At 36.8% G+C, this 13,752-nt stretch overlaps 1 protein-coding gene across 2 annotated transcripts in view; it reads left to right on the forward strand.

Moving 5' to 3' along the window:
- Positions 1 to 1,067: 1,067 nt before the first annotated feature.
- Positions 1,068 to 13,752, forward strand: part of LOC133523480 (uncharacterized) — a 31,164-nt gene continuing 18,479 nt past the window's right edge. For both annotated transcript variants that reach the window (XM_061859108.1, XM_061859109.1), the window contains exon 1: positions 1,068 to 6,689. In XM_061859108.1, coding sequence (XP_061715092.1) covers positions 6,651 to 6,689 — 39 coding nt within the window. In that variant the 5' untranslated portion in view covers positions 1,068 to 6,650. The remainder of the gene's footprint in view (positions 6,690 to 13,752) is intronic.

Genomic DNA, 13,752 nt, shown 5'->3' on the forward strand with positions numbered 1-13,752 from the left:
TCAATATCACAAATCTACCTACGAACCTACCGCGAAAACCGAAATTCGCAAATTGCGGGGATCTTTCTCTCTTACTCTCACTAAGACGTAATTAGAGTGACAGAGAAAAATGCCCGCAATTGTCGAACTTCGATTTTCGCGGTTATAGCCCTGAAGGGAAGTTGGTGTTAACGAATTTTCGTCTTATAGAGGGTACGGACATCGAGAGGTTTTTATTCATCTTAAGAGGTTTCGAGTTACAGAAGTTTGTTGACAAATTATTTCAGATACCTATACAGGTGATATGTTAGTCTCTTTTCTTTTTACTTTTTTGTTCTTTTATTAAGAATCAAACGGTCATTTACAATATGAGTTATAGAGGTCACAGTTTTCGAGTTATGGAGGTTAAATTTGTACTGGATAGCCGTGAAGAAAACGTTGGTTACTTCGTCTTAATGAGGTTAAATATTTCGAGTTATGGAGGTTTTGTGCTTTGAAGGGAAGGGAATATCATTTTATTTCGTGGTAACGAGTATTTCGTCTTATCAAGGTATAGCTTTTTTTTTCATTAAGTATGTCCCTAATCCATACGATCCAAGTAGTTATAAATGAGTTTTATTTTTAAAATACTGACATTTATAATTTAATATTTTTGATTACGATAAAAATATTTATTAAATTAATTTAATAATCTAATCTGTCCAAAAATGACAATCACCGTATTGAAGAATAATTTCGCTTAAAAATTCTTCGCAAGTGTGATGAAACACATTGTTTGTATCAACTCCGGGGGTAAGAATATTGCAAACTCGGGGCTTTAACTACTCCAGCCTGCGGCTGTCGTGTATTAACACCCTCGTTTCCGTTATTTCACTTACCCCCCTAGCTGCACTATGTACTATCAAATTACTTAGACCTGACCTATTATAAGGAGTACTTAATACTCTTAATAGTTACCAATGGCGTGTAACCTAAAAGCCCCCCCCCCCCCCCCATTGTCACACTTAGTCACATTTGGCAAACCTCCCCCCCTAGTGTGACGTCACATTTTTGGAAATTTTGTTTTGAACGAAATCGGCCAATAGAATTAGGTATCAAGGCATATATAATTAATATATTATTAAAATATTTTCGATGAAGAAATATTGGTAATTTTATAACCCAAAATTGATTAGGAAAGAAAATTAATCGAATAAAACGATTATCGTTCCAAAAAGTTGTTAGTTAACTATACGAATTAGAAAAAAATTGGTTACTGATGAAATTAAAGTAACGTCACAAGTTTGTGACTGCCCCCCTCCCCCATGTCACAACGTGTCACATTTTCTTGACATCCTCCCTCCCCCTAAACGTGTGATGTAATGGGGAAGGCGGCTGCCAAACTTTGCTACTAGGTGGCGCCACTAGAGTTTGTGACATGACATTACTTTGGCCCCACCTTTTTTCTTTGTATAAATAAATATCATAATACTTAAGTGAGTGACCACAATCAAATAAGTTTTGTATTAATTTAATGAGATATTTATGTACGGGCCAAATAGTTTTTAATATTAGACATGATCAGAGTTGGGAGCTTTGAATCTGCATTGATATCTCTGTAAGAATGTATATCACAGGCGAATTCTGTTGGAGCCTCATAATCGACATTTCATCATCATCTCCTTCCTTGTCGTATCCGGCAATGGCGACTCCATCAACAATTCTTATCCGGATTATGAAATGCCCATATGTGGCTCGCAAAACCAAACTTTGTTTTGAAGATGCGGTCACACGATGCGCAATGGAGTTGTCCAGTCGAGTTGCGGCCGTTGCGGGTGTATGTGTAGGAAGGCTTAGGTCCCGTCTTGCGGATATGACGCTTAGCATCTAGGTCTTCCAGACGCTGCTGCTCAAATTGAGCTACTTTCTTGTGAACACTAGAACGCCATTCCGATCTTTGTAATGCAATGCCCTCCCAGCAGTCAGTCGGTATCCCGCAAGCGACGAGGTGGCGTTTGAGAACGTCTTTTGTCTTTGTTAATCGACATTTAATGCTGGATTCAATTGAAAATTATTATTTTGGTCGTAAAATATTAACTTGTTCATATTGTACAATTTTCCTTGCATATTTTAAGCATAATATTTTCGAGTCAAAACAGTACATAGCCAAATATACTTAACCTTTATATGAGGTCTTTTTTCCCGTAAAAGTGCTTGTGTTACAGTCAGACGTCCATATTTTTCGTGAGGATCCATTTCATTGCGTTAAACAGACGATTATTAGTTTATTACGTACATGAAAACATCCTACATTCCTGTCAAAACAAAACTTTTTATTTGAATGGCTTTGAAACTTTATCCGACAGTTTCTCGGCCTCAGATACAAAGTTTACTATACTTATACAGAGAGTTTAATTATGAAGTTATTTAAACATTGGTTTATTAAATACAATTTTTTTTTAAATTATAAATCTCATACGAGTTGGTCGAGTTCGAGTTGTCTCAAACTCTAGTGGCGCCATCTACGATTAGCTTTCAGCCGCCTTCCCCATTAATGAATGACCCCCTCTTGTTCCTCGCGTTGTCCCGGCATTTTGCCACGGCTCATGGGAGCCTGGGGTCCGCTTGACAACTAATCCCAAGATGTGGCGTAGGCACTAGTTTTTACGAAAGCGACTGCCATCTGACCTTCCAACCCAGAGGATAAACCGCTAAACTAGGCCTTGTTGGGATTAGTCCGGTTTCCTCACGATGTTTTCCTACACCGAAAAGCGACTGGTAAATATCAAATGATATTTCGTACATAAGTTCCGAAAAACTCATTGGTACGAGCCGGGGTTTGAACCCGCGACCTCCGGATTGCAAGTCGCACGCTCTTACCGCTAGGCCACCAGCGCTTTTTATGAATGACCCCAAAGAATGGAATCATAGTTCTATAGTAGGTAAATAGCAGCCACATACCAACTATATAGGTACGTATCTTGTATTTAATTAATTTCTCTAACTGTGAGGTTCAACTTCACCTATCCCCATATTCGTTTTACTGGCACTAAAGGATGATGAAAACAACGCCTTGGTCTACATCGACTGCTTGCCTCGATGCTTTATGTTAATTTTATGACCGTACACGTACCTACTCAATCTTAAATAAATTACATGCTGTATAGAACATATGTCTAATGGGCATTTAAATTAGTTATTAACCGACTTAAAAAAGGGGGAGGTTCTCAATTCTCCAGACTCTTTTTTTATATTAAATATTGGAGATTTGTTTATAGCTTGCACTTACCCTAACTCCGACGTACCCTTACCCTACCCTTATCCTACCTATGTATAATTAATACTTAATTTGAATATGAATACCCTCCAACCCTATTTCCTGAAGAAAAAAAAACACAGTCATTTATGTTTCCATATACCTACTCGAGCGAGTCACGAATTTAGTACTCACTCATAATATAACTTCGCGTAAGCTGAAATTTTATCTTCATTCCTCACACTCCGAAACAAGGTAGTTCTTGTTCTAAAAAGTGTGTAGTAAATGATACGTTTCTACTCTAGAGCAATGTACTTTCTAAGAACGTTTTTTCTCTTTTTACGATAAGCAATTATAATTTTAGTTTTAAATTGATTTGTTATACAGTTTCCATTCCGATAATTAACTGCCCATTCCATAAATAACGATATTTGTAGGTACCTAAATTATTAATAGAAAATACAGTACCCGGGTGCTCATAAATATCTGAACACGCCTTTATTGCCAAGGCGTATATAGAGTATGTGTTCACATATTTTTGACCACCTCGCCGGTCCGATATATCTGATGGCAGTGATGGTGACTGTACCCTTATGAAATAAGACTGAAGTCTTACATAGCCGTGTTTTATTAATGCACATGTATTACTTTCCTCGTATTCGAAATGAAAAGAGTGCTCAACTCGGGTGAAAACTACCATTTCATCTTACTGAGATACCTTTATTAAAATTCGCCTAAACTAAAGTGTATTAAAATTAAAGAACCGCTGCGAAGGTACACAAGTCAACCTTCTCTTAAATATGTAAGTAGGTATTCCAATTAAATCCCAGTTGTTACTCCACTTAAAGTGCTTTTAAAAGTTCACAATTAGGTCGGTCACAGCCGCGGTCCGCCGCCCACAGCTGCCAAAGCCCTGAACCACCTGCTGCATAAAATATTGCCCACTAGTCTTGAACCAATCAAGCTAAATTGATGAAACTTTGACTTAATTACTTCCGACATTGTTAGGACTGACAGGAACAAATTGAAGATCAGTGAATGACCGGCTCTTTCATCAATTAGTATATTTTGAAATAAAATATTGATGCAGCTCTAGTTGTAAGTAAGTAAGTAAGTCCTTTATTTGCATTCATGTTGTACAATTAGGTATTAAATAACGAATGAATTGTTTCAAACATGAGCCCTGCAAGGGCGTAGCAATATTACTTAAACTAACTTATTCCTAATAATCGTTATAGTAATCTTATTACATCTTAAAACTTATCATTTAAATATTCGTCGACAGTGTAATAGCTTTTGTTTATTAGGGTTTCTTTCAATTTTCGTACAACTAGGTGTTCTTTTTTTTCTTCCTTTATATTTTGTGGTAGTTTATAATATATCTTTATGGACATTGATAAAGGGCCAGACGAATGAAGTTTTAATCGGGAGGGTGGTGGCATTAATTTTGATTTGTTTCTTAATGTATAAGTTAGCTGTACGTCTTCACGTTTGGTACATAATTCTGTGTGTTTGTGGACAAATTTGCATATTTCTAAGATATAGAGGTACGGTAAGTATTTTGTGTTCTATAAAATGTAGTTTACAAATATCAGTTTGTTTTATATTTACGAGTATGCGGATAAGTTTTTTTTTGCAAGGTGAAAAGGGAGGTAGCATCTGTGCTGTTGCCCCATAAGATTATTCCATAAGAAAGCCAGGAATAACCGTATGCATAATATGTTGCAAGTGCTGTTTGAAAGTCGGTGGTTTTCTTTATTTCGCAAAGTGCATAAGTAAATTTTGAGAGCTTACTTCGAATGTGTTTAATGTGCGATTTCCATGTTATGTGACTATCTTTGACTATTCCGAGTTGTGTAAATGTATCTACTACATCTAACTGTAAAGAATTGTGGCTGTAGTTAATAGTTAGTGAATTTTTCTGGTAGGGGTAAAAGATCATTAATTTTGTTTTTTGGTAGTTTATTTCAAGGTGGTGATCATGCATCCAGTCTGAGACATTGTTAAGAATATTGTTAATTTTGTCGTTTATGTGTGCTGTATCTTGACAAGAGGTACCTAAGTATTGAAATGTCATCGGCAAATAATATAGACTGTTCTTGTAGGGTGTTTGGTAGATGATTTATGTAGCATAAAAATAACAGGCATCCAATTACACTGCCCTGAGGAATTGAGGAGGTGACAGGAGTGATTTCAGATTGGATATTTTTTATTATTCTAGTTTTGGAGTCGAAGTGTTCTATTTGGGTAGGATATCAGCAAATGCATAACATAAGTCAATGCTACTAATGCACTCAAACATATCGAAACGTTTGAAAGGTAGACATTTTGCACGCTAACAAAATTATCTTATACATATGTACGGTCACGTCTGAAAATATATATACACCTTTAAAATATGTATACACCTTAATACATATGGGCAATAAGGTCGTATATTTTTGGGACTTTGGTCGTATGGATATTTTTAGACGTGACTGTACGATCATCTACATATATCTATTAGATAAATGTCCACCGGCACTCAATTACCACCGGCTTGCCAAATTGAACATCTCATCCTACAGGGGTTAATAAAGCAGGCCAGCTGACTCCGGCTTGCCCAATTGTCACAGAGACTTAATTACATAGACTACCTACTGAACAAAGAACAATATATATTATTGCAATAGAAACTCGACTTAATATTTAATCTGAACCCATCTTCGAAGTCAATCAAATGATTGACTTTCTATAATAGTGGATCTAATTTTAGCGTGACTCGATAGACTCAATGAGCCCGTAGAATAAAGCTATTTAGTTTATCTTATCATGCAATCGCTCATTGCGAGTTATCGATGAAGAGATTGCGACCCAAACATAACATCGATGACCCGATCAAGCTTCGTCGGCTAACTTGAGACTGCCGCTCATCTAAAATATTCCGCGGTCTCTCCACGCGAATGTCACGGTGCCGAACGCGTCTGCCGATAGAGCCCAATTCCCCTGATCCGACGCCAATCAACTATGTGGATCACGAGATTGCCGAAATGCGAGGCGGATCAGTGATCGTGTCGTGAGAACGGGTAAAGTACTGAACAGGTGGTGCCCTCCCCAAGTAACTGTTCCACCATCATCAAGCGCGCAAGCCGAGCGCGTACGGCGCAGTCCCGTCTCGAGACGTCTAAGCGCACCACGCGAGCTCAGCTACTCGTGCCTACGGCTACCGGTTACAGCACGCGGACGACCGCACGCGCGAACTTATCCAGTGCTCGAGATTGATGTGCCAAAGTGATAAAAAAAAAGTTTTTGATAATTGTAGTGACCGTTACTGGGCTTTGATATAAGACTACTCAAGTGCCCAGACGATTTAAGGTTTTTTCACAGTAGCATCAGGGTAATCGGGGCAGATAGCATTAACGGTTGGCTCGGCGCTCGACTGTGGCCGACCGCAAGCATGACGAGCGCCGACTGCGCTCTCGTGCTGCTCTTGCTGGTACATGTTGTTTTTGTTATTATGTGTATTAAAAAAAAACTATGTTGACGGTATTAAATAGAAGACAAGGGTCTAACACATTTTGGAAAGAAGTCCCTTCTGTTGTCAAAACAATAAAAGTTAATGACCCGTGTACATATATATCACGTTTTTTTTAAGTCTCAAATACCTACTGAAAAAATGTTTTCATTTCTCATGCTCTGAAAGTGGGTATTTGTTATTCTAAAAGGCGTGGAGAAAATGATACGTTTCTGCTCTAGTGCACTCTACTTTTTAAGTACGTTTTTGCATTTTATTTTACGATAAGCGATTAAAATATTGGTTTTAAATGGATTTTTTGTACAATTTCCATTGTGATAATAATCTCCCCATTCCATAAATAGCCATATTTTTACCTAAATTGTTAATTGAAAGTTCGGTGGTTTATTTAGTTTATTTAAGTTTACTGTATTTTATCATTTTGTGTTGTACCAATAAAGTACATTTATAGTTTGCGATGTCTACAGGAAAGACGCGAACGAGTTAAAAAGTGTATGACACATAGGTTCATCCTTTTTAGTGCCGATGACAAGTAAACTTCTAAAGTTTATTTGTGATCCAAAATTTGTGCATGAAGATATTGTTGTGGAATCAACCCCATGCATTATACTTGCGACGCGGGGTATGAGCAGAGATTCGATTCCTAATCTGCTTCACTTAAATAGCGCATATATGATTAATCTGTAGGTAAGCATGCCTAATTAACCATATGAATTAACCAAACCCATTTGGTACCTATAATAGTATTTTTCAAACAGGAAGGGTACACTGATACGAGTACACGTCATCTCAATCCAATTTTGCGAGATTTGGCGTTTTTAGGTTATAAATTGTTTGGATATGACATCCATCTATCAGCGTTCCCTTCCAGTTTCAAAAATACGTATACGAAATATAATTAACTTAAAAAAGAAAAACCGAATTAAAAAAGGATAGAGTCCAACTAAGCTTTGACGACCGTTGTTCTAGCCTAGTGGGACTTAGTCAATCTGTGTAAGATTGTCCTATAATATTTATATTATATTATATAGCTAAATATGCACAGATTTGAATAGAACAACGTGACGGAGTGTCACTTTAAACGTCATATTTTCATAGAAGTTTAACATTAAGGATGACGTAACTACACTTTGTCAATGCAAATGCCATACAATTGGTCCGAGTATAAAATAAATATTATTTCTTTTATACATATGCGCTAGCAACTGATGTTTGAAGTAGATGCCAATGCCAAGCCTAATCTTAAAAGCTTCCGACCTTGCCAATTCCAATAGGCAGATGAGCTTCCACGAGTTTTTTACAATATTTGCACGCCTGCATGCAGACTGAATGCACGGATTTTCTTTTAACTTGTAAGACCTTTATATTACTGTGTTCTATGCAAATAAATTCTTTGAATCTTTGAGTTCGAATTCCAGGTTTCGGGAAAAAAATCAAATCAAATGATCAAATGAAATGTTCTTTCCTGTTTTATGTTTCTTTTTGTACAATAAAGTGTTTTACTACTACTACTACTACTACTACTAAAATCTTGTTTACGGAGTGAGAGCTCACCATAAGTTCACGGCAGCGGCATCAAAACATTTGTCTCAATTTGCCCTTATATTTTTTTTTTCTAATTGTGCAAGTCTGTATATATAACATCTTTACCATATTATACGAATCAAGGAATAATGTAAATACCTACATAAAATAATAAAAATGCTTAAAGATGGCGGAAAATATTAGCTTAAATCTCAATGCAATTTATTATGTAGATAATTTAACTTAAATTGATAATAGTCAACACAGAAACCTTAAGTGTTTACGGTTCCTTCAATAAAGTGATATCGATTGAAATAAAGAGTTGTAGGCAGCAATAAAGTAACTGACGAGCGCATTAAATGTATCAGTAAATGAATACTTGTAGTAGTTAAGGCGGGAAGCGAGAAAGGCCATTAGGGCGTCCTCCATTTACAAAGAAGATTCGTTCGACCCGATTTCCCACCGATCGTTAAGGGCTTACCTTAAACTGCGGTTTTATGATGACTATTAAAGTAAGAGCAACTATGCGCACCGTAAAATTCGTCGTGACCTGCCTAAGCATAAAATATACGTGATTGAAGCCATTATAAATTAAATTTCACGCTTGGCGGATTTGTGTTAAATGCAGGCAAAAAGTAACAAGTTTGGCTTTGATGGGTATCTTTCGGGAAAGCGTGTAGATGTCCAATTTGTTAATGTTACCGAAATAAGTACCTACAGTAGATTGACACTAGTTTTTAGACGATCAAATTTAATTGAATAGGTAGGTTTCTAGAGTCAGCCAATTCTTTTGTAAATATAAATAATATTTTTTTTGTGAAGTAAATATAAGTAAATTTTGTAGAAAATAAATAAAACTAGTAGGGTAGGCATTACATAGGTAGGTATCATGAAAGTAGTCGTGTTGGGTGTTGTTGTATTGTCGCAGTTGGACATACCCGAGTGTCTTCAAACTACGTCCAACGAAAAGAAAGGTAGGGTACAGCGCAAAAGTCAGCACAACTGGGAAAGTACAGACACGAAATTTGAAAGTTGGTCTTAATGCCATTAGGTATATAGAATTGAAGAGACAAACCTTCAAATTACGTGACTGTACCTCTACCTTACTCTGTAGTGCAGTGTTGTGGTACTGACTGATGGTAAGGTTTCCAGTGATCCCAACGATGAGTCTTTGTAAGCTTCATTGTATGATCGACTACGCACGAGTAACTTCACTGCAAGCGCCCATAGGCTGTGGTGGCTGCTTCACATCAGGCGAGACGCACGCTTGTTTGCCACGTCATCGTATAAAAAAGTTCTTAGAATTATAATAGATAAAGGGCGATGATGATGTTAACGTTCCATAGTCATTATTAACCAACTACAGAAGGAAGGTAATAATAGTCTTGAATTACTGAAGACGTTGTATCATTAAGCACGCGCGGCTTTAAACATTTGAACTCAAATGTGACGTTCCACGGGAAAAGGTACCTTATGGCGGCTGGCGCTTACGCTATTATTCACGACGCTCCTATATGAACACGCTGCTATGCGTCGTAAGCGCCAACCGCCATAAGGTACCTTTACCCGTGGGACGTCACAAATGTGTTTCTTATTTATGTGAGTACTTTTGACCGCTTTGTCGCATTAAAAACGTGATGCACATACCAACATTATCGGTACAAGCTAGCAAATTTTATTTATAGGAGTTATCATTTAGATAATGTAGGTTATGTCCTAGATCTAGACATTTAAAGTTACACACATAGGTGCGGACATTTATAATTACATTAATTACCCATGCAGTTTGCTTTGACTAACTTGGCTTTGGTTGGAGGTAGGTAGGTATATTTGGTTAGATTGTTAGAAGTTTTAATTATATTCCGATTATTTAGCTTTGTGTATATCATTCTTTATTGGTCATTTAAAATCAATAAGCTTCTCACGTACCTAACTTTGAACATTAATAAAACATTATAAAGCACGGTAATGCGTATCGTATCATTATTTTATCAAAGGTTAGCTCGGCTAGACCAGAACTGCCATTCCAAACGCTCATCTAATACAGGTGAGCCGAAGGCAGTCTAGAACGGTAGGGTTGCATAATGCACATACCTACGTTTCGCCACGCTAGGGCATGTCCCGGCTGGAATCATGGTGTCTTGGATTAAGTGTATTTTCCCGGTTTATGGGTGGTACAACACATACACCTTTGGTGATGGTGGATATTTAATAAACTGACAAAAGTTATCATTCCAACAAGTCAATTTTTTTCCCCTTTGCCGGATTGTTGGAACTGATGGATTAGAGGATCTGTTAAATACGAAATAAAAGCACGAAAACAAACACGTTGGCACTACCGAACAATGTAACCGCTCTATAATCCAGCGTTCGGCTGTGTACTACCGGATTATATTACTGGCTCATTTACCGCGTACGAAATTGCATGCGATTTTAGTTGCATTGCGGACTATTGAGGTTGCATCCAATTCGACGACCGATCAAATACCGTAAATGTAATGAAACTCGCATGCGAGTTCTCGTGCCGTCTAAATAAGTGCCTTTGGTCGCTAACAGCCGGATTGACGAGCGCCGAATTACCGAGCGCCCACTGTTACGCGCGCTGGTTCGCACGACAACTCGCGTTGCCCGCGCTCGCGCATGCAGTGGAATACAGGTCTGGCAAAGGCTTCAGTGAACCGGCTGCTAATTACTGCACGAATGCTGCATAATATTCCACTTGCGGTTAGGGCTGCCTCCAATATTCACTGCATTTTGTTTTCAATACTATTATTCCTTTATATGAGTTATACTATACTAATGTATGTATGCTTCCAATTTTTTTTTAAGTAGGCTGAGTATTTTTGTAGTTATATTTAGAGGAAAATTATCGAAAAGCAAATATTTACCTCAATAATAATAGTACAACACAGAATTGTATAAATATACTTAGACGACAATTTTGATAATCTTGATAACTGTTAGGCAATGGCTTATCTTATAACGCATAGGTACCTACGTAAAATTAACATTGCAAAAGTAATTTAAAATTATTGACGAATTGAGTTTGTAACTTATTTGTGTTAAACTTTAAGTTTTATTAATTAACACGAATTAATTATGTTCATAGCATGGCAAGCATTGGTTATTTAGTCTGATAAATTATTGGCTTTGATAGAGAAGGTATAACATATTAAGCTACTTTTAAACTTTCCTACTTAATCCCAACTGTAAGACTAAAATTCTAAGGCTTAAATTCCTTTTGTTAACGATCTATAATCCCTTATTATTATTATTTTAGATAGCCCGTTATAGTGTCCCAACTGCAGGGCGAAGGCCGCTCCCCGTGATATCCACAGCTCCCGTTGTTGTGCTATTATAAAAAAATCGTAAATATTTGTCATCCCTAATCGATCCGTCCGTTCAATCAAATTGATCGACGCAGCGTCTCCGCGCACGCGCGCGCGCCGAGCGTCTAAAAAGCACGCGCCATAAAGCTCATAAAATACTTGCACCTAGTTACTTACTCATTCTTTCACCAACTTATTTACATTTTTAGGGTTCCGTAGCCAAATGGCAAAAAACGGAACCCTTATAGATTCGTCATGTCCGTCTGTCTGTCCGATTCTGTCACAGCCACTTTTTTCCGAAACTATAAAAGCTATACTGTTCAAACTTGGTAAGTAGATGTATTCTATGAACCGCATTATGATGTTTACACAAAAATAGAAAAAAACAATAAATTTTGGGGGTTCCCCATACTTAGAACTGAAACACAAAAAATCTTTTTTCATCAAACCCATACGTGTGGGGTATCTATGGATAGGTCTTTAAAAATGATATTGAGGTTTCTAATATCATTTTTTTCTAAAGTGAATAGTTTGCGCGAGAGACACTTCCAAAGTGGTAAAAAGTGTGTCCCCCCCCCCCGTAACTTCTAAAATAACAGAATGAAAAATCTAAAAAAAATATATGATATACATTGCCATGCAAACTTCCACCGAAAATTGGTTCGAACGAGATCTAGTAAGTAGTTTTTTTTAATACGCCATAAAAATTTTAAAAAAAATTTTTTTTCGTCAAACCCATACGTGTGGGGTATCTAAGGATAGGTCTTCAAAAATGATATTTAGGTTTCTAATATCATTTTTTTCTAAACTGAATAGTTTGCGCGAGAGACACTTCCAAAGTGAAAAAAGGTGTGTCCCCCCCCCTGTAACTTCTAAAATAACGGAATGAAAAATCTAAAAAAAATATATGATATACATTACCATGCAAACTTCCAACGAAAATTGGTTTGAACCAGTAAGTAGTAAGTAGTAAGTAGTTTTTTTAATACGTCATAAATGGTACGGAACCCTTCATGGGCGAGTCCGACTCGCACTTGGCCGCTTTTTTATTGACTCGTAGTCTCATACACGTAACGTTTTAACATAATAATTACACCGTTTTTAGTTGGTAGCTAAATAATTTACGGGGCAATAAAATAGCAATAAAAGTTAAGATATTAATTTGCTCAATAAAAATTGTGAACAAGCAATATCAATTTTAAAGCAGTTTTAGAATAGTTTCTTTAGTCGGACAGACAAGGTACAAAAGATGCTGTGTATGTTTTGGGATGATAACATAAAATGAAGAAGATAGGGTATTTTTTCGATTGTCTTAATATTTGGTTATCTATTTTCTTCGCCCTTCGTCATATTACCTAGTTACTTATTCATTAATATCAACATTGTATTAAAATATGACATTTATAATGACTGACGCCTCCTCACTTTGTTCTATTCATGTCAATGGAGAGCTAGGCGTAGCTTAGACGGCATTTTTCTTGGAGTAAGTAGTACATTTAGTGCTATAAAATCCACAAAAAATTAACAATAAATACTTCCTGTTTTATATGGCTCACTTCCCCTGAACCAATCGATTACCAATATGTCCAGTATGCAAGATTTATTGAAAGTTTAGAACGATCTCAATAAAAATATTCAATGTATCCGTTATATTCACAGTTCTTAACGAATAAAACGATTTGTAAACGACGCAACTACTTCATTCTTAGCGCTATCTAAATGTCCTATCTGCGGAATAATGCAATTACGGAATGAAAAGGAACTGTAGTTACATTTTAACCGAACAGATTTCCTAAAGAGTTAAGCTGCCATAAGGAGGCACAATGGTATGTATGTAGTCAGATTGTGGGCAACTATACTTGTCGACGTCTAAAGTGACGATCACCATAATGCTATCTCTTTAAAACTTTCGTGTTCTTGCCAAGAGTGACAGAGATAAGAATACATTAAAAGATGCGACAATTTCCGCAGTGCGCACGGTAATTAGCTTCACAATTATCCCAAATGGCCTGGGAATGCGATAACATGCCGTGGGACCTCGAATTAAGATCTGAGACATCTAATCTCTGATTTAAATGCTCTATTTATATGACACTATGAATTAAATTAATCCAAATCAACGTTTTTAACGCTTCGTGTTAAAACATTCGGGGGAAGTTATTGGTAGTACT

The sequence above is a fragment of the Cydia pomonella genome, chromosome 12 (assembly GCF_033807575.1).
Source record: "Cydia pomonella isolate Wapato2018A chromosome 12, ilCydPomo1, whole genome shotgun sequence".
NCBI lineage: Eukaryota > Metazoa > Arthropoda > Insecta > Lepidoptera > Tortricidae > Cydia > Cydia pomonella.